The 27,834-nt window shown below is 63.1% G+C and overlaps 1 protein-coding gene across 2 annotated transcripts in view; it reads right to left on the reverse strand.

Moving 5' to 3' along the window:
- Nucleotides 1-27,834, reverse strand: part of UNC13C (unc-13 homolog C) — a 109,719-nt gene that overhangs the window by 34,560 nt on the left and 47,325 nt on the right. For both annotated transcript variants that reach the window (XM_053272551.1, XM_053272550.1), the window contains exons 10-18: nucleotides 21,631-21,800; nucleotides 20,553-20,668; nucleotides 19,883-20,046; nucleotides 16,119-16,269; nucleotides 11,517-11,585; nucleotides 10,690-10,779; nucleotides 9,346-9,474; nucleotides 5,810-5,940; nucleotides 2,735-2,820 (exon numbers count right to left, since the gene is read on the reverse strand). In XM_053272551.1, the coding sequence (XP_053128526.1) occupies nucleotides 2,735-2,820; nucleotides 5,810-5,940; nucleotides 9,346-9,474; nucleotides 10,690-10,779; nucleotides 11,517-11,585; nucleotides 16,119-16,269; nucleotides 19,883-20,046; nucleotides 20,553-20,668; nucleotides 21,631-21,800 (1,106 nt within the window). The remainder of the gene's footprint in view (nucleotides 1-2,734; nucleotides 2,821-5,809; nucleotides 5,941-9,345; nucleotides 9,475-10,689; nucleotides 10,780-11,516; nucleotides 11,586-16,118; nucleotides 16,270-19,882; nucleotides 20,047-20,552; nucleotides 20,669-21,630; nucleotides 21,801-27,834) is intronic.

The raw sequence follows: 27,834 nt of genomic DNA on the forward strand, positions 1-27,834 counted from the left end.
CAGCCCCACAGCTCTGGCCACTGCCTGCCTGGGCCCAGCTCGGGGGGGGGGGGCTTCTGCTGGGAGAGCTGCCCGAGGCCGGGCCCCTCCCCAGTCTCCCCCCCTTTCCCTGGTGGGAAATGATGGGAAGCAGCCGGGGAACCTCAGCCAGCCAGCCCCCCCCCCCCCCCCGAGATGCCTCCTTCAGTCAGCCCAGCTGGGTGGGGCTTGTGGCTGCGAATGCAGGAGCAGCCTTGCCGGGTCAGGCCCAAGGCCTGCCTAGTCCGGCCTCCTGTTCCCCACAGCAGCCCACCAGACGCCCCCCCCCCCCCGGGAAGCCCACAGGCAAAAGAGACGGAGGCCGGTTCGCTCTCCTGGCGTGCAGAGACGCAGTCCGTCCGAAGGAGCGGGGGGAGCGCGGCTGCCTTTGCTTCCCAGCAGCGGCTCAGGTTGCTCCGCTCTCTCTTGCTCTGCCTGGGAGCCGTGCTGCCTGCAGGCTGGCCATTCATCAGGTAGAGCTGCACCTGAGCGCTGCAATGCCTGCAGGCTGGCCATTCATCAGGTAAAGCTGGGCAGTTAACCACGCAGCTCTCCCAGGTGGGGCAGGAGAGGCAGGAGGTTCCCGAGCTGCCGCCGCTGGGAAACAGAGGCAGCTGCGCCTCCTTTGGCACCTCCCTGGCTCACCAGGGCGGGCTGCTACTGGCTGCGGGGGCTTCTAAAGACCGCCCTTTTCAATCAACGAGGCGGCGGCAGCCTCACTGACGGAACGAGTGGCTGTCTTTAGAACCGACCCCCCCCCCGCTAATCCCTCAATTTGGAACGATGCAGTCAGGCCCCCTCCCCGGATGTGCCTTGGGGGTGGGGTAACATCTGCTGCCGCCGCCGCCGCCCTCCCACCAAAGCAGCATTAACTTCCTGAGGCCCAGCAGACAAGCGATTTCACAGCACTCCCAGCCGGAGATAATGATACGGTGAAATCTGCGCCAGAAAAAAATAGGTTAGGCCACGATTACAGGAGAGCGGGGCCTTCCCTAGGCCGCCACGTTCCTGCTCGCTGGGTCCCGGGAAACTCAGCTGCCTGGAATGCCAAAGCCCCACCCGAGGGGGTCTGCCTCCCGGCCGCCCCGACGTGGCTTCTCCGAGCCCCGGCTCCTGCCGCCGCGTCCTGGCCGGGGCCCCTGGAGCCGAGCTTCTGCTGGGGCCCTCCAAGGCCGGCCTGGCAGCCACGGCCTCCCCTGCAGGCCTCCTGTGAGGAAGGCCACGAGGGCGGAAGGACGACTGCTGGGCGAGCTTGTCCCCCAAGGTGGACGCAGGCGACTCTGCCTCTCTCCGAAGGAATTCCGTGGCACAGGGACGTGTCTGGGGGGACTGACTCCGCGTGCTTTTCCCGCATGGAACTGCGGAGCAACATCCTTAACCAGAAGCAAAGCGCCTCCCTCCCTCCCTCCCGAAGCCACCAAGTTCTGCTCCAGTTCTCGGATGTCTACACAAATGCTAATCCGTTAATACCTAATGGGATTGCGGGCACAAACAATCCAGCCCACCAAGCGGAAATCCTCCACTCTCCAGACCGTGGTGCACATTGCTCCAGGCATCCCTGGGCGGCTTTTGAGACGCTGGGCACAAGGTCTTCTTTCCGTCTACGCCACACTTGCAGGAGGAGTTGGTTTGATGCCGTTCCACATGTTGAATAACCTTGGAATCCGCTGAGCTTGGAAGCTGCCGCTGGGCTCCTTTCCCAGAAATGAGAGTCCTGCTCGTGGGGCTGGTTTCTGGAGGCCTGGGGGGCGGGCGGGGGGGGGGGGGGGGCTTGGCCCCTGCAGCAGGCTGGCAGGGCTAGAGGGGCAGCTCAGTGGGAATCCTGCCCGATGGGCGTTGGCCGCTGTTGGCCGGAAACACTCTTTCTGCAGAGAGGCCGACTGTTTCGGAAAGCCTCTGGCCACTCAAACCACACGTCTGGAGCTCGAAAGTGGAGCCGGGTCCCTGCTGAGAGGCCAGGGTGGTCCAAATGCCACACGCTGCTGCTTCCCAGCCGGGATCGGGGCCTCTTCCAATGCCACGTCCCCCAGCACAGCCCTCCGGGGCCTGCCAAGGTCCTTCCGATGCATCCGTCTGCTGCTGCTGCTGGGCAAGCGAATGCCAGAGGCCTGGCTGGGCGCTTCAGAGGCCTCCAGAGATCAGGGTTAGGGTTAGGGTTCCGCCCCCCGCCGGAATTTGGGGCATTTTCAGGGCCGCCCTTTTGCAAAGTGGAGGCCACTCAGTGAACCCGCCTTCAGCTCCTGTTGCAAACGAAGACCGCCCTGCCCAGCCATGGCAAGCGAGAGGGAGGGTTGAGGGCGGAGAGATACTGCCCAGTGGGGGGGGGGGCAAGGAGCACATCAAATGCAGCAGCAGCAGGAGATCCTGCCCCCCCCCGGTCACCCTGGCACGGGTTCCCCAGGCCCTTGGAGACCCCCTGCCATCACTGGTGAGAGACCACTCAGCGCTGAAGGCAGCAGGTTTGGTCCTCCCCCTCCGAGTTTCAGCATCCTCCCCCCACCCCCCCGTTTGGAGAGAATTCCAAATTCACAGGACTCATGTTGTTGTGCTGGCTAATGTAACCGAGGAGACCACAAGCCTGGCCCAAGCGCCTCCGCTCTGCAGGGGCTGTCCCTTTCCCAGGTCCCTCCAGGGCAGGAGCCCCCTCCCCTCCCCAGGGCAGGAGCCCACCCTGGCGGCGGCAGCGGCAGCGGCAGGGAGCACCGGCACTCCTTACCTTCCAGCGCATACTTCATGTCCTGCGCAAAGAGGGTCCACATAATCTCAGCACTGACTTTGCCCATGTTCAGCTCCTGAGGGAACCTGCAGCCAATCAGAGGGGAGCCGTGACTCTTTGGGCTGGACACCCCCCTCCAGCACCAGGCCCCTCCAGGGATCTTGCCAGGAAGATGGCGCACCGGCTCTCTCGGGGGCCAGTGAGGGAGCTCCACGTGCTCCGCCGGGGCTGGGGAAGACCCCATTAATTCGCCGGAGGGCATGCAGCGCTCTGGGCAGGCCCCAGGGTCTGGAGCAAGGGCTTCCCAGGCACCCCGCTCGGCAGCGCTGTCTGACCTGGAGGCAGGCTGCATGTGTGGGGAGAACCCTTAACCATGGAGAGGGCGCAAGGAGGGGCAGGAAGCGAGAAGCATCGGGAAGAAGGAAGGCCCTCGCTCTGCAGGCAGGCAGGGCCTTGGCCAGCACGCCACCGCCAGGAACCCTGGATGTCCCCGCTGCGAATGGAAGCCAGACCACGTGCCCCAACAGTCTGAAATTTGGCAGAGAGTGTCTGCCTGTTGAGTGCTAGAAGCCGGCAAAATGCCAGACAGATCTAGTCAGAAACACTTAAGAGACACCCGTTAATTTTTTCCTCTTGCTGCCTCCCCCCCCCGCCCCGCCTTGTGAGCATTTTTGTCCAGGCATAGTTGTACCTCCCCCCCCCCCGGCTGCCCTTTCAAACACACCCCACAATTCCAGGCAACAGCAGAGCTCTTGCTCTCCCTGTTTTCATCACAATCTGGGGCATCTTCGTCATGTCGTCAGGTTTTAGAAGCTCAGCCTAAGTCCAGGCACTTGGGGGACGGGCAATGCAGCCTCAGCAGCCGGGTTATTTCCTCCCATTTCCCGCTGCCCTCCCCAAAGTCCGCTGCTGCCAGACAGTGGAGGAGGCTGCCTGGGAGAAGACGTGGGAGAAGTGGGGCGGGGAGCAGGCTGGCCGCAGCATTCTGCATGGGGGGGCTGCTGGATGTGACCCAGAGTGACACGCCCGTTCACACCGCACCCAGAGGGAACCGGAGCCTGAACGTGCCCTCTGGCTGCATGTCAAGCAGAAGGGCCTTGAAGCAGAGGGGAGCGCTGGCCCGGCCCCGCCCCGCCCCGGGCACAGACAGGAAAAGCAGCCCTGGAGCACCAGCATGTGGCTGGAGCCGTGGGTGATTCAAGCCGGGCTCCTCACCCTGGCCGAAGCCTTCGAAGGCGAGCTGGCCCTCCCTGTGGGTGGGTGCACAGCACCATCCCGTCCCTCCACGGAAGTGCCTCTGAGAGCAAGAGGACGCCGCACGTGCCCACCGGGGGTCCAGCGTGAGGGGGGCCAGACGGTGCCCGTCACTGCCGAGAATCGGGATTGGGGCTGGGATGGGCAGGGCGCTTTCCAGATCACCCACTGCGACGGTGGTAAAATGCTTCGGCTTGGCAGGATCGAATTGAAAACAATCCCCAGGACGGGGAAAATGTCCCTACAACAGCTACTTTTTTTTTTCCCCCTTAAGGGAAATACCTCCCAGGGCTCACACATCAGGTTTCCCTGTCAAACACCAGGAAAAGCTGCTGGCCGCAGTGCAGGGGGCTGGGGGGGCTGTGTGGATCCACTAAGTGGGAGATCCAGGGCCTGGAGGTGCTCAGCGTCTGATTGCACCAGCAGCGGAGCGGCACGCGGAGAGCAGGAGCAAGCTTTTAATGGACTTCCTGCCTCTCCGGGCTAGATCGGCTTTCCGGATTATTTGCTTTGTGCAAACACGACGCCCCTCGGATGTTTTCAAAACGATGAGCTTAATTCCCGCAGAAGGTGGAGGGCAAAGGGGGGGAAGGCCCCCAGCCGGCTGGACTCCACAGGGCAGGGGGGTGGCGAGCTTCTAGGCCGCTCTGCACCGCTTCCTGGGTGGCCATTTGTGAAGAGGCCGCTGCTCCCCCTCCCAGCACCCCTCGGAAGATGTGGGGCCCCCTCCAGGCTGACTGTGCTGCAAACAAGGTCAAGGATCCGCAGTGCCGAACTGGAGAGAGGCGGCAGCCGGCGGGGGGGGGCAAGGGGGGGTCAGCCAGCCCTTGGTGGCTCTAGGACCTGGACTCTGGTGGCCCCCTGGGAGCTGAGGTGCTGGGCCCAATGGGCCCCTGAGGACCCGGGCTCAGAAGCCCTTCCCCAAGAGAGGGTTTCGGGAGGCTTCTTTCTCTCCCTACGCGGATGGGTGGGGTTTGGCTAGGAGTGGGGCAAACTAGGTGCCATGCCGGGGGCCGGGGGGCTGAGCTGCATCATGGGGCTCCAATGCTTCCTCCCAATCTGCCAGGACCCACAGACTCCGCCCTGCCCCAGCTGACAGTAGCCACAGAGAGGGAAGCATGTGAGGGAAGGGGGGGTCAGGAAGCGGCATGGGGGGCGGTAAAGAGGCACCCCCCACGTGGCGACCCCCCTTGGGAACGGCCCCCACCCCGCTTGTGCTCCAGCTGCTGATCAGCGGCCGATCACCAGGCGCCCTGGAGCTTCCCTGGGGGGCTGCCAGCAGCAGCGGCTTCAGCATGCCAAGGCGGCCATGACAAGCCCCCTCACCCGGCCCGAACTGGCAGGGCCCCAGATCCTGGGAAAGGCACTCATGGCTGCGTGGGGTGGGTGGGGAGCGGACATCAGCCGCAGCTGGCCCTAAGAAGCCGGGGGCGGGGCGGGGGGCGTCCAGCAGCTCCACTGGGCCTGTTTCTCCCAGCCCCCCCCCATTAACGAGAGCCGCCACTCATCAGGTAGAGCTCTGAGGGCTAAGCCTGCCCAGCGCGACCCGATGAGTGGCCAGGCTGCTGGCCGTGCCTCTCTCAGGAAGGGAGGCAGGATGGTAGAGAGAGGCACAACGCGCTGCTGGGGGAAGCATGCAAAGCTCTGAAGAAGCACACGCCGCCCCCCCCCCCCCGCCCCCCAGGAAGCAGCAGCTGAAAGGCAGGAGGTTGCCTTGAGGTTGCGCCATGTTCTGAGGGGTGTTTTCCAGGCCCTGCCGTTTGCGTCTCAAGCCGCCAAGGCTCGGTCTGCCCCCCCAGCCCCCCCCCCGCCGGGCCTTACTGGTTCAAGACGGGCGTGTAGGCTGTCCTGTCTTCGTCAATGATGGTGATCATGAGGGTGATCAGCTGAGTCCAGAAATCCAGGTTCTGGGTCGTGGGCCCTTCCTCCCGCGGAGGGTCTTGCTTCTTGCCCTGTTGGGGGGGGGAGAAGTGGTCTGTCCTGGGGGTTGCGGAAGTGACTGTGCCACAGACCTCTCTGCCTTGGCACTCCAGCGCCTCCCTTGTCATGGTCCGTCCCCAGCGTGGAACCGGCCACTGCCTCCCAGGGACAGAGCGGGGTGGACCGTCCATGCTGCTCCCAACCGCAGCCCAAAGAGCTCTTTCCTCCCATCATCGGCACAGAGGGGGCTTTTCGCTCCAACGTGAAGCGCTTGCTGCTTATGTACACTGGCCCTGTCGCCAGGGGGGAGCCCTTGACCACTCCCCGGGGTTTCCTTACCCTGAACTCCTTGGAGCCAGCCTCTTCTCCCTCCCCCCTCCCTCAAGACAGCCCCCCCGCCCGCCCCCCGCCTCTCTGCTCGCCTCGGCCCCTCACCAGCCCAGACTGCAAAGTCAGCCCTTGGCCAGGGACCTTTTGGCCAAAAGCTGTCCAAGGATACGGTGCCTTCCGGACTGCACCTGCCCCCCAACCTTTTGAGCGCTACGAAGCTGGCAATGCGGAGCTTCCTTTTCCAGAAACCAGGCAAATTCTTCTTTGGCAAGGTTTGTCTCTATGCTAGGTTTTGAATAATTTGTTTGTTTGTTTGGCGTAGCGGGGAAATAACTTGCCCAGAGAGCAGGAGGCTGTGGGTTCAAATCCCCGCTGGTGTGTTTCCAAGAATAAGGGAAACCCCTCTATCGGGCGGCAGCACCAGCGATCTAGGAAGGTGCTGAGAGGCACCGTCACCCTCTCAGACTGCGTGGGAGGAGAGGGCCGTGGGGAACCCCTCCTGGGTTCTACCCAAGACAACCACGGGGCTAGTCTGTGGCCGCCAGGAGTCGACCCCGACTCGATGGCACAACCTTTCCTTTCCTTGTTTGAAATAAAGCCATACTTCCCAATGACCCACTGATACCAAATTTTGCATATACAATCCTGCCACTGAAATTAGCTGAATGCACCACCTTTTACACCAGAATGTGTTTGGTGATAACTGAAAATTGACCGGGTGGTGGTGGTATTTTTAAAGAAGAAATTCTGAATATCATACTTCTGATATAAAAGGTATCAAATTTTGCATGAACAATCCTGCCACTGAAATTAGCTCAATGCACTACCTTTTACCCTGGGGAAAAGGTTTAAATATATACAGTATATATTTGGTATTTTTAGAAGCAATGCTGAATATGCATCAGATTTTCATGGTTATTGTTTTGAATATCTATGATCGAAAATTAAAAAATGACATCATGCTCAAGAAAAGCACTTTCCCGGGTTCAGATTTACTAGGATTCAAGTTTACCATACACATGGACTTTACTATTTGTGGTTCTGCATATCTGCAGTCTGGAGATAGGCACCCATCCTCGGCATACGCGGGTATAGAAAGGGTTAATTCCCATGTTGCCGCAGTTCCTAGATGGCCAGAAATGACCTCCAAATTCATTTCATGACCTCCAGCCACCATTTTGTTTAAAGGAGCCATTTTGTGGCTCTTCCGTTGAATAAAGATTTTGGGGCTGGTTTTTGTGTGGAAAGCTCACCAACTTGATGGTTTTGGGGGTCACTGCTGGACAGATGGAGACCAACAGAGCAGGGCGTGGCATTTTCTTCCCATGATTTTTGCCGTTGTTTGGACTCCTCCCCCCATGACGCAGGAACCTAGCCCCCGATTCCCATCACCCCAATGCCTCGACAGGTGTGGCTTCATTACCCACAGAAGTCTGCAGGAAGGGAACCTCGGCAGATGACGGGGCCCACCTGCATATGGAGATGTTTCAGTAGAATGCGTCATGTTTGAAGTTTAATCCTACAAATGTCAGACTGGTTTCGTGGAGTTCCCTAGAAGCGGAAGGGATGCAGAAGGACTTGGCCCCACGACAGGCCGCAGCCCCTGGTGGCTCCGGGTTCTGCCTTTCGTGCCACTAGTTTCCACCCATCCCACTGGTGCCGACCTGAGGGCTGTCGCTGGGCTTCAGCAGACGAGCCCCACCCCAAACCCCCCTCTTTACAAACTGGCAAAGCCTCGGCCACTCCACACCTGAGCTCTTGGGGGCCTCTTGGGGGGGGTTGTCCCCTGGAGCCAGTTCAGTGGGCCCGTGAGCCCGAGAGCGCCGTCTCTGGTCCTTCCAGGAGGGTGTGGGTCTCCCGGGGGGGGGGGGAGGAGTCCCTTGCTGAGGTGGGGGTGCATCTCCCTCCCTCCGGCAAAGCTGGCCTCCAGGAGCTCGCGCCACCGTCCTGCTCCCTCGAGAGCCGGCCACCCCCTGCCCTGCCAGGCTCCAGCCACGGTGCGCGGCAGACGGCTGGGCTTCACGTGCGGCTCGCTGCTCCGAGCTGCCTCCGACATGCCCAAGGAGAGACCGGCCCAGCCAGCAGGATGCGGCTTCCCTCTTGCCAAACTGGGGGCAGGCGCCGCTCAACACCCGCAAGGCACAAGCGCCAGCCGGCCCGAGCGTCCCTGGGGGAGGCCTGTTCCCTGTCGACACGAGCTGATGGCAGAGGCGAGCGCAGGACACATGTGCGGGTGTCACCCAGAGATCAGGCTGAGAGGGAAGGGGGCTCCAGAGACCGGCTGATGCCTCGATGCCTGCTTTCTGGGGGTGCACCTGAGCCCCCAGCCTTTGCGATGACGACAGTTGAGAGTCTCCCTCCTGGACCCGCAACAGGCCTCTGAGCTGCCAAGAGAGGCGGCGGCGGCGGCGGCTGCTGCCTGCAGGGAAGGAAGCCCCGGCCCAGCAAGGGCCCACGGGATTGCCACCTGCCCCTTCTTGTTGGGCGAGGGAGAGACCCAGGCGGCCTCTCGGGACGGAGGAGCTGCTTTGCCCTCGCTCGTTTAAGGGCCCCAAGCACACGTCTCTGGCCTCATTTCGTGGTCTGCAAAAGCACGCCGGACGCCTCTGCCCATTGGGCCTCAGGCAACGGGAGGCAGGTTCAGTTTCAAGCTGATGCTAATCGCAGTGCAAGCTGGGAGTAGCTGGAGGCTCATCCTCAAGGCATACAGGCGATGGGCCTTCTGTGTGGTTCAAAGGGAGACTGCCACTGACCATGCAGGCTCCACTCAGCTATCAGGAAAGAGGGCCCCAGGACAGGAACAGCTTAAGGCCATGGTGGCTGGGCATGATGGGAGTTGTAGTCCAGCAGCACCTGAGGACCCAAGTTGGAGAACCCTTGCCTTAAGGGACCAGGTCCCCTCCTCAAGGCTGCTGAGCACCAGCAGAACCTGGCACGAGCTGAAGGCAGCTGCCAAGAGGTCCTGGGTGTGCCTCCCGACCTCTGGGACCCCGGCAGCAACCCTCGCCTGCGAGATCGGCGCTTTCTCCTCTGGGAGCATCATGAGACGGCCATCCAAGCGGAGCCCGGCCAGCTGGAGGGTCCCCCACACTGGGGGAGGGGCTCACCTGGTCCATCAGCTGGGAGTAGAGCTCGTAGCAGTTGTCGAAGATGTACTTGTAGGTGGAGTCCAAGCAGGCCCGGACACAGTCCTTCACGACCGCACTGGCCCGGGGAGGGCTCTGCAGCTCCAGGACCTGGCCGGGCAGAAAAGCAGAGTCCGTGCGTGTCGCCAGCAGCCCCTGCGGGTGCCTGCCCACACTTGCTGCACCTGACAGACCGCGGGGCCATGTGGGCACTGGGACAAGGCCCCTGGGAAGGACCTGGAGCCCTCAGCACCCAGAAGGCCCCCCTTGGCTTTCTGCCCCTTTCAAAAACGGCGGGGCTTGGGAAGCCACCCAATGCGCACTGCCGAACCGGGAAGGCCACCGATGTCTGGAGCCTCCGAGCCGGGGTTCTCGCCTTGGCTCCCCAGATGACCCTGGACCACAACTCCAAAGCAGGAGCAGCCCCTCCTAATGAGCTGGGGCGCCAAAGGAGGCAGCGGCGGTTGCTCCCCCCCCCTTCCCACCTCGCCTGAGAGCTGTGCCTCCTGCAGGCTGGCCAGTCTTCAGGTCGAGCGGCATAGTTAACTGCACAGCTCTAACTAACAAACGGCCAGCCTGCAGGCAGCACGACAGGAGACAGGAGCCGCCTGAGCGGCCTCCTGGCTCAAAGGTTGGATCGCGGAGAGGAGAGCTGGTCTGGTGGTCGCAAGCAGGACTTGCCCCCCCTTAGCTAAGCAGGGTCCGCCCTGGTTGCAGAGGAACGGGAGACTAGAAGTGTGAGCACTGGAAGAGATTCCCCCTCAGGGGACGGAGCCGCTCTGGGAAGAGCATCTCGGTCCCAAGTCCCCTCCCTGGCAGCATCTCCAATGACGAGACAGGGCTGGGAGAGAGACTCCTGCCGGCAACCTTGGAGAAGCCGCTGCCAGTCTGTGAAGACAATACTGAGCTAGGTGGACCAAGGGGCTGACTCAGTCTATGGCAGGAGCAGCGAGAAGAGCCCAAGGACCACAGCCACAACCAACATGTATCTACCACTCTGTCAACAAGCGCTCAGCAAGCGGTCTACATAGAAAAAGATATCATGAACAAACAAGGCGGCCCCCTTCCCTAAAAGGGCTGACGATCGAAAAAGAAACCCGCAGCAGACACGACCATCAGCCCCTGGAGGGAAGCCGGGCTGGGGTTGGCGAAGGCCAGTTGCTCTCCCCCTGCGAGGGGGAGGCCCACTTAAAAAGCGCCCCTGTGCTCGCCCCCCTTGCCAGGGGGAACAGCCCCCTCGACACCCCACTGAGAGCCTACAGTTTGAGAGCGGGAAGAGCACACCGGAGTCGAGAGCCCTCCCGGCCGGCCGGGAACTGCACTGACCTTCAGGCGGAAGAAGGTGATGCTTGTGAGGAGGTCCACCGTGGACTTCAGGTCTTGGAGCCTCTCCGGGCTGCTGGCGGGGAAGTTGTCCTAGCAGGGCAAGAGAAGAGGACGGCCTCTGGTGCCAAGCAGGCAGTGGCCTGGCAGAGCCCGGCCAGCCCCCCCCCCCCCCCCGCTGCAGGCGGCCTCTGAGCCCGGCTGAGGCCCTGCTCACAGCTCCGGCCTGGGGGGGAAGGAAGCAGCTCCTGCTGGGCCCGGGAGGGCGGAAAGCCAGGCGGCCCCCAGGAAGACGGCCTCCCTTGGGAAGAAGCAACTCCCACTCAGGCTGGCAAGCAGAAGCCGCCCCCCCCGCTGCCGCAGGGAAGCACGAGGAGGGAACCGGCCCCCGCCCCGCCGAGGTGCCAGGCCTTGCAAGGCACAGAGGGGGGGCCTCCGCCCCAGGTGGGGATCTCCCGGCCCCTCCCTTCTCTAGGGAGATCCTGCCTGGCCAGCCGCCCTGTTTGCTGGCGAAAAAGAAAAGTGGCCCCCAAGGCGGGGCCCCTGGCCACGGGCCCCCCACCCTGCCCTGCAACGCCCCCTCCCAAATGGGCTTCGCCTCCCGTGGAAGCCTCGAGGCCACTCGGGCGCCCTCTGTGTGAGGCGCCTGCAGCGGCTGCCTCCTCCCCTCGGCCGTGCGGCCAAATCCTGCCCCTTGCCCTCCCCTCGAGGAAAGTGGCTTTGCGCCGGGTGCTGAGGAACGGAGACCCGGCCAGGAGGCTTGGCCAGGGCAGAGCTCAGCTCAGCTCAGCGCCTCTCTGTCCCGGGAGGAGCCGGAGGGGTGGACGTACCCTGTACTTGGAGAGGTCGATCCGAAGGGAGTTGTGCAGCTGGTCCAGCAGCTTGATGAACTTCTCCCTCTGCATGGAAACGACACAGACACGTCTCAGGGGGCAAGAGACGCAGCCAGCCACGACGGCCCTGCTTTGTACGCGAGGCCCCCCCGCCCCCCCCCCCCAGTTCCGAGGTCGGAAGCGGCAGCAGAAGAGCCCAGAGCTGCCAGCGAGATCCCCGGCGGCCGAGCCCCGGGCAGCTTCTCTGGCTGGCTCACAGGCCCGGGAGGGGCTACTGCCCCCCCCCGTGCCCCCCTGTGCGGCTCCTGCAATGAAGACCAGGCTCCCTTCCCAAAGACCTCCCGGGGAAGCCCCAGCACCGGGCTGGCTGACGCAACAGGAGGACGGAGGAGGAGGGGTCCTATCCAGAGGGGGGCTGAGCAGGGTCAGACGGGCTCCTGCCACCCGGGCCATGGCGGGGGGGCGGGGGGGGGCGGAACAGACGGACTCAGGGCCAACTCAGAAAGGGAGGCGCATCGGCAGCCCCACGCTGCATCTGAAGAGCCTCTGCAGATGGAAAGCCCCCAAGGTCTTCATGCGGGAAGAGGCCCTGCTGGCAGCGCAACGTGTGGCCCATTTTGACTGCTATGCTTGGCTTTGTGGGGGGGTTTTGCTGGGGGGCAGGCGCACTGGCCGGGAACCCTTTTCTCTCCCTCCGGGGGCACAGAGCAGCCTCCAAGGGCTTCTCCCGCCCAGGCAGCAGCCGAGAGGGCCAGCCAGGCAGTGCACCTCCGGACCATCCTCTGGGGGCCCATTTGCTCCTCGCGGGTCTCCCCCGCCCCTCCTGGAAGTTTCTCACACCGGAAGGGAGGGGGTGCGTTCACACGCGATTTGGGTTGGTCATGGCACGTCAGAGTGCAGCCTGATCTACACCCAGGGTAAAATCAGCCACTTTGGGGGTGCAATTTCAAACTCGCAGTCAAGCCTCGCGGCCAGAAAGCTGCCTGGGCTGTTCAAGAGGGCAGGCAAGTCTGAAGGGCACACGCCAAGTACCCCACTGGCACTGCCCCTCCCCGGCTCCCCTCCTGCACGGCTGCAGAACCTCTGCACGTGACCCATGATGGCCTCTCGCTGCATTGGTCTTGGGCAGGAGGGACATGCGGGTGCAGCTGAGAGAAGCAGGGTGGGATGGGGTGGGGGTGGGGAAGGCCCCCTGAAGGGGCCGGAAGCAGAACAGGCCTGGGGGTCTGCGGGAGATGGGGGGGGGGCAGAGGCATTGCTTGCCCTTCTGCTCTGCCCACGGTGTGGGTGCTCAAGTGCTGGCTGTGGGTGGGGTGGGTGCTGGGGGGAGAGCAGCCCCCTCCTGCAGAGGCCCCCTCCCCCCCTTGGCCCCGGTGGGCTTGCTGAGGCAAGGGGCCCTTTCTCCCTCCGAGGGGCAGGCTGGCCTCCGCTCGCTCCCAAGGCCCTGCCGTCTCTCTCAGGCACAGTCTCGTCTGGAGGACACACACACGGCGGGATTCCTTCCCGGCCACCTTCAGGCTGCCCCCTCCAGAGAACGCCGGTCTGGTTCTTTTCTCTGGGCAACCCCCCTCCCCCCCAAAAAAACAAGAGCCTGACTGTTTGGCCTCAAAGCGCGGCTTTTCTTGCACTATATCCATCTGTTCAACCACAAATTGGATTTGGGAATTTGCGTCAAAAGTAAATGAGCATTAACTTCGGGAAGAGGACTTTGGCTTGGAAGATGAAGACAAACATCTTTGGACCACAGGCCAAAGGGGACGAGGGATGGAAACACCGGGGGGGGGGGGGCGGGGGGGGCTCCTGCCTCTCCCTTGGCTTGCAGTCGCCATTTCCGGACGCCCACCAGGTCTCCCAGGGAAGCCGGGGCAGCCTCCTCTGCCCACCCACCAGCCCCCGGTCAGACACACAGTTCTCTTCCTTCCCACACAAGGGCGACTTGTCTGGATTTCCTTCGCATTTCCTTGAAGCATCTCCATTCTCTGCCTCTTTCGCTCTCCCGTAATTCATACCCAAATTTCGCATCTGACCTGGTTTCCACTTAAAAGCCCATCTAGCCGAATGCCCCCCTCCCCTGGCCAAGGCCCAGCGCTTCGGACTTCCGGCCTTTTTTTGGTGGGGGGTCCGTGTTGGAGCAAGGCGCATGGCGGGGGGGGGGGCAGGAGGGGTGCCCAGTTTCCTTGATATCCCACTACGGGTGCTGCCAACTCCCTTCCATTAGTCACGGCCCCTGAGGATTTCTAGCAAGCAGCGGAGATCTCGGAGCCTCAGCCTGGCTGTCTGAAAGCCAAGCCAGGCGTTGAGCAGGAGGAGGACAAACCATCTCCTGGCGTGAATGTTTAATTAAAAATGGCAGTGGCGGGGGGGGGGGGGCTGCAATCGGGCGGAAGAGGAGAGTGTGCTGGGTGGGGCGGCAGCAGGAGAAGGGCCACCTGCTGCCGGTCCATTAAGAGTCCCTCTTCCAGCCGGCTGCTTTCCCACCTGGGGCAAAGGGAGGGAGGGGCCTCTCTGCCCCCGCCAAGGCTCCTCGGGTTTCCCAGGAAGCGACAGCAGTGAAGTGGAAGAGCCCCACACCGTGGCCAGGGCAGCAAGTAGGGCAGCTCGATCGGGGGGGGGGGGGAGAGGAGGAGGAGGGGATTTCTAAGAAGCAAATCTATCTAAGCAGACACATCCAGTAAGTTGAAAAGAGAAGACCCACGGATTGCCCCCCAGCCGGGTCTTCTGGGGTCTCCCAGCGATGCTGAGCTGCAGCCCTCGTCACCCGCAGCCGCCACAAGTGCGTCTGGCCACTGCAGCTCTGGCCCAACGACATCCGGGGGCCCCCAATTCAGAGCCCCTGCCGCCCCCCCCCCAGCCCAGATCAAATGGCAAAGACTCATCTCAGCCCTGCACAGAAGCAGAGGCCAGAGGGAGGCTCCGCCAGCGGCAGCAACCCCACCAGGGAATTCCGTGGGGCGGGAGGGAGCAGTGGGGTGCCGCCAGGCCCCACAGGGCTCCCATTCCCGGGCGGCTTGTGAGCACAACCAAGGTGTCTCCCTGTTCCCTCCCTGGCAGCAGCTGCTCCAAGAGCGGGCGGAGAGAGAGTCCTGCCTGCAACCTGGGAGAAGACGCTGCTGCCAGTCTGTGCAGGCAATACTGAGCGAGAGGGACCCAGGGCCTGACTCTCGGTGTAAGGCAGCTCCCTAGGTTCCTATGTGTCCCTTGGCAGATGACGGCTGTGGGTGATCTCTGGGGAGCCCAGGTGGGGCTGCAGAGCAGCCGCGTGTTGCCGTTGCGTGGGGACACCGGCAGAGTCCTTGTCCGACCCCGAGCCTGTCTCGCTGGGGACTGCCCCCACCTGGCCAGCACAACTTGGGCCCTCCAGCTGGTGGTGGACTACAACTCCCATCATCCCTGACTTCTGTCCACTGCGGCAGAGACAGAAGGGAGGCGTCGGCCGAGAACCGCCGGAGGAGGGCTGAAGTTGTGCAGACTGGCCCGCTCCGCAAGGTCCCCGGCCAGGGTCTTCCCAAGCCCTCCCTGGTGAGGCTGCGAGGGAGGGGCTCCCGGAGAGGTGGGGTTCTGCCAGCCCCCTGCAGAGGGGTGTGTGTGTGTCGCATCCATGGGTGGGGATGTTGCTCGCCGGGTCTCTCTCTGTCCGTGGGGGTGGGTTGCATGCGTGCACATTGGGGGGGGGTGGCTCCTGCGGATCACGGGCAAAGGGGCATGGAGCGGGTACTGTGTGCACAGGCCACGATCCAGGACGCGGGTCTGGGCCGAGGAGGTGCCGGCGGGGTGTGTGAGAGCATCGCCCTTTACAAGGCGGGGGGGGGGAGTTGTGGAGGCAGGTGTGGGCTGGTGCGGCAGTAACGGACGACGTGGTGCGTTGCCAGGCCGAGTACGGCTGGCTGAAGGGCTTGGGGCCGCCTGGCCGTGGAGTGTGGGCTGGAGGCTAGCGTGCCGGTGGGCCTGGTCCACCCTGGAAGCTGGGGGCTGCCTCCTGCAGAGCCCAGCCCTTGATAGGCTCAGTACTGTCTGCACTGACCAGGGCTGTCAGGCAGGAGTCCTTCTCTGCCCGATCCGCAGATGCTCCCAGGGACTGAACTGGGGATTTTCTGCGTGGGAGTCCATGGGCAGTGTGCAGGTAATGGCAGAGCATGTGCAGATAGCCAGGAGGGGTGCTGGGCACAGGTCCACAGGATCCAGGTCAGGGCCTCTGGGCAGATGTCCAGCCCAGATCTGATCCTAGATGAAATATCCGGGCCAACAACACAGAACCTAGCCAGAATTCTTGCTGTGTGTGTGTTCTCGCGACCACACAAATGCCAGCCAGCCCCATTTAACCAGGATGGACGTGGTTGTGAGAACCTGGGCTCAGGGGTGCCCAACCTGAGGAGCTCCAACTGTTCTTGGACCCCAACTCCCATCATCACTGGGAGAGTTTGCCAGCTGGGCAGAGGCTGGCCTGGCTCTTCCGCTCTGCAGTGGCTGGACTCTGCTGCCCCACTCCGCAGCGAGGCTCCTTTGCTTTGCCTTGGAGCTGCCTCTGGCCCTTTGGACCACCCCTGGACCCTGACAGGATGTGAAGGAGGACAGGCTGCAGCAGGAAGGGGCGTGGCTTACCCCAAAGTTGGTTGCAGCAAATCGATCAGAGGCCGAGACGTTGGTTGTCGCCGTGGTGTGAGCGTAGAAAGCGTTGATGTTGGCCAGCAAGGTGCTCATGACTGCCGGGACGCTGGGACACATGTACTTCGAGGACAGGCAGGAGAAGTGCCTGCAGGGCAAACCAGACCGAGAGTGGCTCAAAGCAGAGGGGACTCTGCAGAAAGCGACTGGGCCAATGCTCTGTGAGAGAGGACTGGGCCTTGAACACCCCTTGACAGAAGAAAGGGACCGGGCGGGAAACCTAGGAGATCACCAGCCAGTTAACTGGCTCCGGGTAAATGGATGGAAAGCACCACTAAAGATAAACACAGTGAAGAACAGGCCTTGCTGAAAGATAACAAGCATGGCTTCTGCAAAGGTAAGTCCTGCCTCACGCACCTTTTGGAGTTCTTTGAGTGTCAAGAGGCATGTGATGAGCCAGTTGGCACAGGATACTTGGACTTCCAAAAAGCTTTTGACAAAGGCTCTTGAGCAAACTTAGTAGTCAAGGGGCTAGGGCACAGATTCATTCATGGACCAGTAACTGGTTGAAGGACAGGAAACACGAGGGTGGGAATATGTGGACAGTTTTCACAATAATAAGTGGCTCTGTATTGTGGATAATACAGATTCCAAGGGCTCTGTATTGGGGCAGTGATTTTTAATGTACTCATAAATGATTTACAGAGCCAAGCCCCTGCTAACTGGGCCAAGAGGCACCTTTTAATGTGGCGATTCTCTTTATTGAGCGGGGGAGAGTAACTGGCCCTCTCCACCCCCAGCACAGGACCTCCAGTGACTGTTGCTGGTGTCTATCTTGTGTTTCTTTTTCGATTGTGAGCCCTTTGGGGACAGGGTTTCATCTTTATTTATTCGTTATTTCTCTGTGTAAACCACTTTGGAAACTTTTCTTGAAAAGTGATATATAAATATTTGTTGTATTGAGAAGTTGAGATAAGTAGCAAGGTAGCCACATTTGCAGCTGACACGGAACTATTTAAGTGAGGCTTAGATAAATTCTTGGAGGAGAGGTTTATCACTGGTGACTCGGCTGGTGGCTATAGGCCACCTCCAGCCTTAGAGGCAAGATGCCTCCAAATACTAGTTGCAGGGGAGCAGCAGCAGGAGAGGGGGTCTCCCTGCCCTCAGCTCTCGCCTTCTTGGGCTTCTCGGGGGCATCAGAGCGCATTCCAGATTAGCCACTCAACAACAGTGGCAAAATGCTTCCGTTCAGGCAAAGCACATTCAAAACGTAAATAGCAAAGTGTGCTGCAGGGGGAGCACTCTCAGGAAAACTAACCACCCCAAAAAACAGCAACTTGCCCACGCCGGATATACAAGATTATAGCATTATATCGCAGCGATTAAATTTGAAACAAGGCATTGGGAATACGAACAGCACCCTGCTGGTGTCAGGGACTGCGGTGTCACAACACAGGAAGTGTGGAAGCACACTTCAGAGATTCGTCGTGACCCCGTTGCAGGGTCTCGTCTGGAAGGCACCCCGGAGGGCCACTGTGGGAAATAGGGTGCTGGGCTAGAGAGGCCTTGGGCCTGATCCAGCAAGGCTCTTCTTGCGTTCTTAAATGTGGCCACATGGTCTAAGACTATGATCATTGACTTACCGGCCCCAAAGGATGCTGTATAGAGGCACTCAGAGATGTTTCTGACCATCACTGCCTGGACTGTGTTTTGAAAACTTCAGGCCTCCTGAAAGATCTGAAAGGCCACCTACAGCCCCCTGTACCCTGAGATCCTTGGATGAGGCCCTTTTGAGGTATGCTGGGTGGGGAGAGGTGAGGGCGCTTTGGGGGCGCCTGCCCCATCCCCCCTTTGCATCCAGACCCTCTAGGCCGCAACTCGGCCTTGTAAGCAAACGGCTGGCCAGGTGGACAGTCCAAGGACTTACTGTGTTTATGATCTGTTTTTCACGGAGGATTGCTTAACGCCCCTCCCATGTGCGGGTGGGCAAGCAAGGGGGAAAGTGAGCAAGACTTTAATCTGCGGGTACGCTGAGGGCTGGTGAAAGGATCAGAGGATCTGCTGTGACCACTGAAACCCAGGGACAGCCCTGACAGCCAGCCTGAGGCTGTGGACGGGGGTTAGGCGAGGGCCGGGGAGACGAGGACTCCGTCCTCACTGGGGGGCCCTTGGGCCAGTCACTCTCTGGGAGCCCCACCTACCCCACAGGGTGGCTGTAAGGAGGAAACGGGAGGCGGGGGACTCACGCACAGCCTCCAGAACTCGGCGGAGGAAGAGCAGCCGGGGGGCGCGGCGGGCAAGCCAACACCCAGAAGGCACCTTCAGTGCAACCCTGGCATTCGCTTCCCACCAGGCCTTTAGGGAGGCTAGGCACCCTGCTTCCAAAGGAAGGGGCCCTCTGGCAGGACAAAGCTCCCCAGGCCAGAAACCGGGGGTGCAGCAGCTCCCTGAAAGATCATTGTGGAGTGTCTTATGCCACAGACGGATCTGCGGCCTTTTAAAATGCAAGGCACTCTTCCAAAGGGGTGTAGGAAAAACCACTTTCTGGCCAGCTTCGTTTTGTGTATCCTGGGGAGGGCAGAGTCGAGAGGCTCCAGGAGCAGCAGCAGCGCCCCACGGTTCAAGAGGCGCCCCCCCCCGTTCCGTGCACTGCAAGGGAGGCAGCCAGGCTGCGTGTGAGCCGCCCCCCCCCCCCCGGCATGAAGACTGGCATCCACAGAGCAGTCCCAGCTGCCCCCTTGGGAGAGGCTTTCTGCAGCCGCAGAGCCGGCGGCTGGCTTCGCCCTTGGCTGCCTTGGGGGGTGGGAGGCCCTCTTGGCACAGCAGCAGCAGCACTCATTAGCCTGCCAACAGCCCCCTGCTGGCAGCCCGATAAAGGCTTGCACCCTCCCTGGGCACAGCTGAAGGGGCAGCATCCCGCATCTGCATGTCAGTGTTGGAATAAAATTAACTTGGTGTCAAAACAACTGTCTGGAAGGGGCGGTGCTCTCCCTTCCCGGGCTGGCGGGTGCAGCGTTCCTGCAGCAGGAGCTCCGCCGTGGCCACGTGGCCGCACAGAAGTGCTGTGTGCATGGCTGGAGAGGGGCCCTGCCTGCCACGCAAGTGCCACCTTCCCGGCACGCCCGTTGCCCAGCCGTGCCTGGCCCCTTGCTTGGTGCACGGAGGCCGTGGGCCCTGCCAGCAGCCTGGGTGCCTTCCCTGGCCCTGAGGACGCACCTGTCCTCCCGAGGCCAAGCAGAGGGGCCCCCAGAGGCTCTGGGCTCTAGGGCTGGCAGGCCTCGTGAGAAGGCCCAGCCCTGCCCGGGGCCCTTCCCAGGCACCCCACGGACGCCTGGGGCCCTTCTGCTTGGCTGGCTGAGCTGCTTCCTTGCTCACAGGCCTCCGAGACGGGCCCCAAATGGACTGGGGAGCCTTTGCATGTGCTCAGGAGGAGAGCGGCCGATTCGGGCAAGGGAGGGGGCTGGCTGGGGCTGGCCGACGGGCTCAAGCGGGGCTGCTGTGGAAAGGGGGCCAGATGCTCTCAAGGGCACCCGGGCTGGGCGTGCAGCTGCCAAGCTGGCTGCTCAGAGGCTCCTCTCGGGGCCCCTGCCAAAGGCCTCCTGGCCCACCTGTGGGCCTCGCCGGCACGTGGCCTGCTGCTGCCCAAGTTGGCCAGAGGCCCCCGGAACAGCTTCTGGAGAGCCAAGCCAGGCGGGGGGGGCCTAGCCCGCCTCTCCCAGAGCCGCCCCCCCTCGCTGCCGGGCGAAAGGGGCGGTACCCACGTCATGGCTTGGTAGATGTCTTCGATTCCGTAGCGCATGGCAAACTCATCCACGATCTCTTGCGCAGCGTCCTCAAAGTAGACCTTCCAGGCGTCGTCTCCTCTGACTGCAGGGATCTGCACAGCCCCGCCCGACTTCACTTCGGTCAAGTGGTGGAAGAGGTTCTGAGGGGGACACAGATGGCGCCCCTCGCATGGGAAGCTCCACACGCCGGCAGAGCTCAAGGCGGAGCCTGGCCGTGCTCCGGGATCTCTGGGGTGCCCCTCAGCCCCCAATGCGGAGAGATGCTGGAGCAGCCTGTGGATCCCAGGCGGGAGGCGCTCCCAGCAACACCGGGGGAGACCCTCACCCTTGCAGCCGCCGCCACCTGGGGCGGACGTGGGGCTGAGAGATCCGGGGGGGGGGCAGCCAAGGAGCACCCCAGGATGGGCAGTTTCTGCCGCTGGGGGGTGGGAGGCACAGCCCGGTGGGGGCCACCCTCGCCTTGCCCTCGAGGGGCTCTTCTGCCCGACCCTGGAGGAGCCCGGCAGCGACCCCCTCAGCAGGCAGCCAGGAGAGGGCGAGAGGGAGGGCCTGCTCTGCCGGGGGGTGAGCCTCAGGAGGCATCCTTGGGCCCCTGCGTGTGGCCCTGGCTACATGCAGAGAGACCACCCCCCCCACACCCTCATACCTCATGTAAACAGGTGTACTGGATGTGGTAGGGGGCAACCTTCTCCTCCCCTTTGATCTCCACGTTGAGTTTCAGTCGAATGGCCCCAGAGACGGCAGATTTATCCGTCCGCTTGTCTTTGAAGGGGGGGGGGAAGGAAGAGGTTGGCTGTTGCCAAGGATGGATTCCTGGCAGCCCCAGAGGCCATGCCGCCAGGCCCGAGCCCCCCTCCCTGGCAGAGCGCCCCCCCGCCCAGAGGCCCCACGCTCTCCTGCACATCCCGAGGGAAGGCGGCTGGCCCAGACCGGCTCCCGCGGAAGGAAGGAGCCCCCGGGTGGGTGGGCAGCTCCAGGCCTGCAGAGGGCCAGGCGGAGGCTGCCGGAAGCCAGCTCGGCAGCTAGCCCCGGGCAGCCCCCAAGGGAGCCGATGCCAGGGGGGCTCCCCAGGAGAGGGGCGGCAGCCAGCAGCACCTCCACTCCCAAGGCGGGCCAGGCAGGCAGGCCGGCCGGCCAGCCACCAAGGGGTCCAGGGAGCGGGGCTGGGCGGAGGGAGGGCCGGCAGACCAGAGGGGCCTGGAGACTTCCTGAAGCCGGTCCGGCCAGCCCAGCAGGCGCAACGCTTCGCCCCCAGACATGCGTGGGGCCAGGGGACCCGATCCTGCACAGGGCAGCCCCCGTGCTGCCTCACTGCCTCGAGAGGGACCTCTAGAAGGTGGGGCCTGAAGGGGACCCTGCGGGAGCCCCCTGGGATCTGAGCAAGGGGAGACCTGCCAGGAGGTCTGGCACACCCAGCGAGGGGCCAGCAGGCCAGAGAGCGGCACTCGGCACAGAAGGACCGGGGGGGGGCGGGGGCTTTCTGGGATGCCCCGGGCCGAAAGCCAGGGAGGGAGGCGCTGGGGCAGGTCTTCAAAGCCCCCCAGGTGGTAGTGATGGCTGAGGGGAAAGCGGGCGGCCATTTCGGCAGAAGGGAAATCCCTGTAACGGTTCCCAAGAGCACAGGAGTGCTTGTTTTGCTCTGGGAAGGGGTCCTGCTAAGGAGCCCAAGGGGCAAGCGCCCCCCGCCCTGCCGTGACCTTCCGGGAGGGGTAGGGGGCCCGTACCGAGGTTATACCAGACGTCCATTTCTCCACTGAGGGTCCTCACTTCAATGATGGTCTGCCCCAAAAAGTCATCCGACTCCTTCTTGAAATGCTGCTTCACCCGCGATTTGATGTCGTCGTCTTCATCCCAAACCCGGACTTTGATTCTGTCGGTGGAGTTGTGGCATTCGCTGCAAAGGGACACCAGGAAACCGGTGGGGTGAGGAACTGTGTGGGCCATGCCTGTGGCCGAGGGGGCCAAGGAACCCAGCCCCACTCCCGCCCCATGCGGAGGCTCATCATGGCCACCTCTGCTGCCTTTGCTAAGAAGACGTTGTTGGCCTCAGGAGCAAGCTGCAAAAGGTGCCGGGGGGGGGGGCGAGGCGGGGCCAAGCGTCCCCTGGGGAGGAAGGCGCGCCCTTCTCCTCCCCACTCCTCAGCCCGGCAAGAAGAGGGACGTTTTGCAGGACCATCTGGCCACAGGCGTGTCAAGAGATGTGGGAATGGAAGACGCGAATGCCAACATCAGAAACAGAGAGCGAGAGACTCTATTCGGCAGCGAGAAGGGAGAGGAGAGGGAGACCCACAGCTGAGACCTCCAGGGGTCTGGCGGGGTGGGAGGGACTTGCCACGTCCTGAGCAAGCTGCATCTGTTAGAACTGATTGATTACTTGTTTATTACATTTTTATGCCGCCCCATCCAAAAGGCTCTGGGTGGTGCACAGGAACAAAACCAAACCCGCAACTCGCTCATTTAAGACCAGTCAATACAAAACCAAATAAACAGTTTAAAACCATTAAACGATTTAAAACACTTAAAAACAAATTAAAAACCCTGAAAGGTCAGGCCAATGAATAGGTTTTAAGGGCTCTCTTGAAGGCCAGCAAGGAGGGCATCCCACAGCCCCGGAAAAGCGGCCGAGGAGGCTCGGTTCTGAGTCGCCGCTCCCCGGAGACGGACTTAACGTGTGCTGGGGACCAGACAGGAGACCCGAACTTTCCACTTCTTCCTCTGAATATCTAGGTGAATGCACTGCAGAACTCAGAAGACAAGAATAGCCGAACAAAAGCCCAGCAAAGTGCTGGGTTTCAATCCCAAGCCTGGCCTGGATCTCTCACGGGGGAAGAATCATGGCTGTGTGTGCAGGGGGGCATGTTCCTGGGGAAAGAGACACTCCCCGCCTCACCAGAGAGATGTGGAGCAAATCTAGGTCACTGCAGAAGCTACCAGCGTTCCCGCCAACGGGGTTTCTCCAGCCGTAAGCAGCTATTTTCTCCGCTGACAATCGCGTTTCCCTCCCGAACCTCAAACCCGGCTGCCCAGCTGACGAGAGGAGCCAGGGAAGGTGGGAGGCGAGCCGCCGACCCTCCCGCAGCCCCCCTCGGCTGGCACGTCCGGAGCCACGGGGGGGGGGTCAACCACGGAAGCTGAGGGGGCCACAGCCTTTGCCTGGCTGGTATGGCGTGGCCGCCCCGCCCCAGCAACCCCCACCCACCCGGCCTCCCCCCATCGATGCCTGTCGCCCGGCCGCCAGCCCGAGGCGTCTCCCTCTCACGTGGGCCGCATTCACGGCTGTGGCGATGCCTCGTTCCAGTTCAGTGCTGTTTGTTTACGGGCACTGACCAGAGGGATATAGACAGTCAAAACCATCGAACCCAGGTATTCAGAAGCCCTACAGAATCGAACTATATGGATGCAGCCTTCGACTTCAAATGGCAACGAGGCCAAACCTAGCGACTGCAAGAGAAATTCTGCCATTGCTATCAGACGGAGAGAGAATTCACCTGGGCGGCCAGGGCAATCGGCCAGAAGGGGCACGATTGATTCGGTCCCTGGAGAAACTCCCGTATAACAACACATGAGACGATGTCTCAATAGCAGCACCGGCTTTGCAAGGGCCGTTTTAAATCCTGCCTCCAAAACACAGCAGAAGGGGAAACGCCAGAGGGTGCGAGCATGAAGCCTCTCGGCCGGCATCTCGCTACTGTCAGCTTATCTAAGTAACGAGCAGGTTTCATACTCAATGGTTGGTTCCCCACCACGCACCTCCTCGATAGGAACTTTCTCGCGGATTGCCAGCTACGTCACAAATTCGGGGGGGCGGGCGGTGGTATCTGCCCCTCGCAGTCTCTGCTCCACAGAACCGGAGCACAGAGGTCTGGCGTGGACACCTCTGGTGAGCCGGGCTGGCTGGACTTGGCCCCTCGCTCCCGGCATCCTGCAGGAGGAAACGTGCTCAGCCGGGGTCCCGGCTGGTCCTCCGCGCAGGAGACCCGGCCTGGTCCTTCCCAGACGAGTCGGGCTTCTGGGGAAGGGGGCAGGGCACCCGCAGCCCCTCGCCAGGGGTGTGTGGAGGGGGATGGGGGACGCGGGCCAAATGCCTCCTCCCGCTTTGGGGCCACTCCGGCTGGCCTGCGGGGTCTGCCTCCTGTGCCCCAGGAGCCCGGAGGCAGACCCGGGAGGGCGGCGGGAGTGGTGCCTCCAGGGCCCCAGAGGGGCCTGCCGGGGATGCTGCCGCCCGTTGCTGCTCCCAGACCCGCAAGGCTTCTTCGGGCTCTCCAGTGGCAGGCTAGCAGGGGACGCGCCTCGCGCACACCCCCACCCACAGCCAGGCCAGGCTGCTCAGAGCGGCCCAGGTGGCTTGCCTTGGCGGCCAGGGAGCGGCCTTCATCGGCCTGGGAGCGGCCGAGGCCGCGGGGGAGCCGTCTGGGGTGGCCCCTGCCTCTTCTCCGCCCTGGGCGGGCAGGCGGTGGGGGCAGCCCCTTCCTCTCCTTGGCTCGCCCCCCTGAGACCGACTATGCCACGCGCCCCCCACCCCCACCCCTGAGCTTGCCAGCCTCCTGGACGCAGCCTCCTCCGCTGGGAAGGCCACATCGGCTCCCAGACAGACTTTGGGCCTGTTTACACGGAGGGATCTGCTCCGTTTCGCATGCTTGATGGTGATGGCTCTGCCTGCAGGGATGGCTGCACCTCCCACCTGCCACTCCGCACACAGCAGCAAAGGTGAGCTGAAGGCCCCCACCCCACCCCTGCTAGATGAATGCAGGAGCCAAGCACCCCCCCCCCAAAAAATCTATGCCGGAGCACTGGCTGCCGGAGCCCCACTGCTGTGGGGAGGGGGGTCGTCAAAGAGGATTTCAGAGCATGGGCTGTGCAGGGACCGAAGCGACGCCCTCCACAGAACGGGGCGTCTCCAGCGGATTCTCGATTCAGCATTGTCAGACCCTGGCAGCTGCCTGCTGCCTCGGAGTTGGAGGAGCCCCGCTTCTCTGCAGCCAGCGCCCCCCAGGGCCCCCCAGCTGTGCTGGCTGGTGCTGACCTCAGCCTGGCCCCCCTTCGCCACCCATTTCTGAGCCACAGAAAAGGGGGCTTGTGCCTCCAGAGATGAGCAAGCTGGGTCCTCACGGGGGGGCGGGGCTGCTGCCCTCTGCCGCCTCCCAGCATGGGGCCTCTCGAGGACCGAGGCGTCAGGCTTCCCCCAGCAGCTCAGGCCGGAAGGCAGAGCCGATGGGAGAGACTGGCCCCGCCAGAGGAGAAAGACCCCCCCCCATCTCGGCTGTGCAGAGGGGTCCGGAGTCTTCTCCTGCAGCCCGCCCCTGCCAGGCCGGGCAGGGTCACCCACGGGCTGTCTGGCAGGCTCCGTGCCGCGCTGGGCCAAGGCAAAAGGCAGTCCCGCCATCTGCCCCAAAGTGGGCGCCTCCCTCTGACGGCCTGGGGTTAGGGAGCCTCGGGCGTCTCGCTTTGCACAAGCACTGCTGGGAGAGAGCCAGGGTGGCCACCAAAGGCCACGCCGCAGCAGCAGCAGCAGGAGGGGGGAGCTTTTCACGCCTCGCTTCCGCCCGGGGGGGGGTGCGCGTTCACATATCGGCCAGATTTGCCCCCAAGTCCCCTGCGAGTTATCGGGGAGCACTCCGCTGTGCATTAGAGTGTAACCCAATTTAAATCCGGGGTCAAAAAACCAACGCTGGGTGTCGGTTTTGTGGGACAACTGAGAGTTCGCAGTAGAGCCTCCCTGCAAATTCGTGGTCAAACCTGCTGGGTGAAAGAGCCCCAGGGGGTGGAGGCGCCTTTGTCCCACGGCCTCCTCCGCGTTCGCCTGTCAACGTTCACGGTTGCACTGAGGGCCAAACAGGATGTGACCCGGGCAAGGCTGTGGGTCTGAACACAGAACCCCCCACCCCACCCCCGGGCGCCATCTCTATGTGACCCGGGAAGTGCTTTCTTCGTGCCCAGCCTGCCCTGGGGACCGATTCTGCCAGCCAGCCGGGTGTGCAGGGGATGGGTCCTGAGTGCTGCCCCTGCGGCAGCTCCCCCAACTCCTTGCCCTGGCGGGCGAAAAGCGCTAGGGAGTGAACGAAGGAAGGGCTCAGCCCCTCTTGCCTGCCGCGACCCCTTTGCTGCAGCCCCCCCCCACACACCCCCCCCACTGCCTGCGGGGCCCTTTGCTCACCACCAGCCTCCCCCACGCAAACAGGATTATGCCCAGCCCTGGCAGGCTCACCGGAGCAATCTGCGTAATGGACAACAAAGCCCTACTTCTTGCAATCCTTGGCCACTTCTGCTCAGCTCCCAGGGCCCCGTGTAGAGGCAGGCAGCCTGCAGCCGTGGCCGGAAGCCGTCCCGGTGGGTCTCAATCCCACGACGGCACGAGCCGGAAGGCCGAAACTGGCCCCTTCGCTGGCGGGGGGACAGCCGGAGGGGCCACCTCTCTTTCTTCTGAACTGCCCAGTGGGAACTGGGGGGGGGGGGGCTCGGGAGGGAGGGAGGGAGGGAGGGAGAGCCCAGAGGCTCACCGGGTCAGGGCTGGGTCGGTCCGGGGTGGTGCCGCCACACTCGGACGCAGAAGGAGCTGCGGTCCAGCTCTGTCTGGCAGCATCCTCAGGGACATGCCACAAACTAGGGCACGCTGGCCCCTCTGCGGGATCTCAGTGCAAGCCCCATCTTTGGCAAAGCCCCAAAGCCCCAAGGCCCTGGGAAGGCGGACGCGGCCAGGGAGGAAGGCAGGCAGCCCGGCAGCCTGGGGTGTGGGGGGTGGAGGCGAGCGGCTGGCAGAGGGGCCGAGAGGAGGGCGAGGAGGTGGGGGGCAGCCTCCGGCTGGGCAGAAGCCCCGAGCGCCTGCCGCGGGCACAGGCCCCCAGGCGCAGCCCGGGGAGGAGAGGTGGCGTCTTGGCACCTGCCTTCTAGCGCAGAGACCCATTCCACGGCCCTGGCCCCCTCGCCGGCCTGCCAGGTCTCAGGAGCCCTCCCTGGCCAGGCGCTCCGCCTCCAGCCGCGGGCCTTCCGGGACGGGCACGCCTCCGGGCTGCCCTGGGAATCCTCCCAGCATCGGCCCGGCCAGGCGCAGGCAGGGGGCTGCCCGTGTCCGCTCCCGGCCTGACTCCCCGGCTTCGCCCGTCTCCGGAGGTGGTTGCCAGGAGGAAGAAGCCCCTCTTGCCGCTGGCCCAGAGCGGAGGCCCGGCAGCAGCAGCAGCCACGTCTGGGCTCCAGAAAGGGCCGCTGCCTGCGTTGCTGTCTGGGGGAAGCGACACTGATGTGCCCGTTTGGGAGGGAGCAGCCGGCCGGGGCGGAAGCGGCCGCTTGAGGCCAGCTGGCAGGCGAGGGAGTCGGAGGGAAACAGCCACCCGGCCGGGCAAGGAGCGCCTGCATGCCGGAGCATCCATATGCTGGGCTGGAGCTCCCAGGCTGGAGCCGTCGCTGCCCCCGCGGGGCAGATTCAGAGCCACCGCGGAAGGAGGCCGAGCCAAAGGTGCCTCCCTCTGGGGCTGGGCAGCAACAAGGAAGCCCCCAAGGCCCACCCAGCAGGCGCCCCACTGGGCTGCACAGAAAGAAGCCTGCCTGCTAAATGGGGCTCACTCAGCTGACAGCTGTGAAAACAGCAGGCCTGTGGGGCAAGGGGCTGGCTCAAGGCCCAGCGAGGAGGGCTTCTGTGCCTCTGGCAGCTCCTGAATCTCCTGGCATCACTTTGCTGAAAAGGGAAACGCGCCTCCGCGTCCTTGTGAAGCGCGAGTAAGCGCCCGCCCACCCCAGCCCCGACTGGCCTTTGCAGAGCCAAGCACAAGGGAGAGTCTTGCCGAGTCTCTCCCCACAGAGCCTGCGGAGGGCCGGCCATCCATCCTCCCAGCCAAGGATGCTCTCCACGTGGCGGAGGAGAGAGCCTGCATGACGCCGGGAAGGGAAGGCGCAGCGGCAGTGGGTGGGCGGGCGGAGCCCCGGAAGGCACCCTC

This window comes from Hemicordylus capensis, chromosome 10 (genome assembly GCF_027244095.1).
Source record: "Hemicordylus capensis ecotype Gifberg chromosome 10, rHemCap1.1.pri, whole genome shotgun sequence".
Lineage (NCBI taxonomy): Eukaryota > Metazoa > Chordata > Lepidosauria > Squamata > Cordylidae > Hemicordylus > Hemicordylus capensis.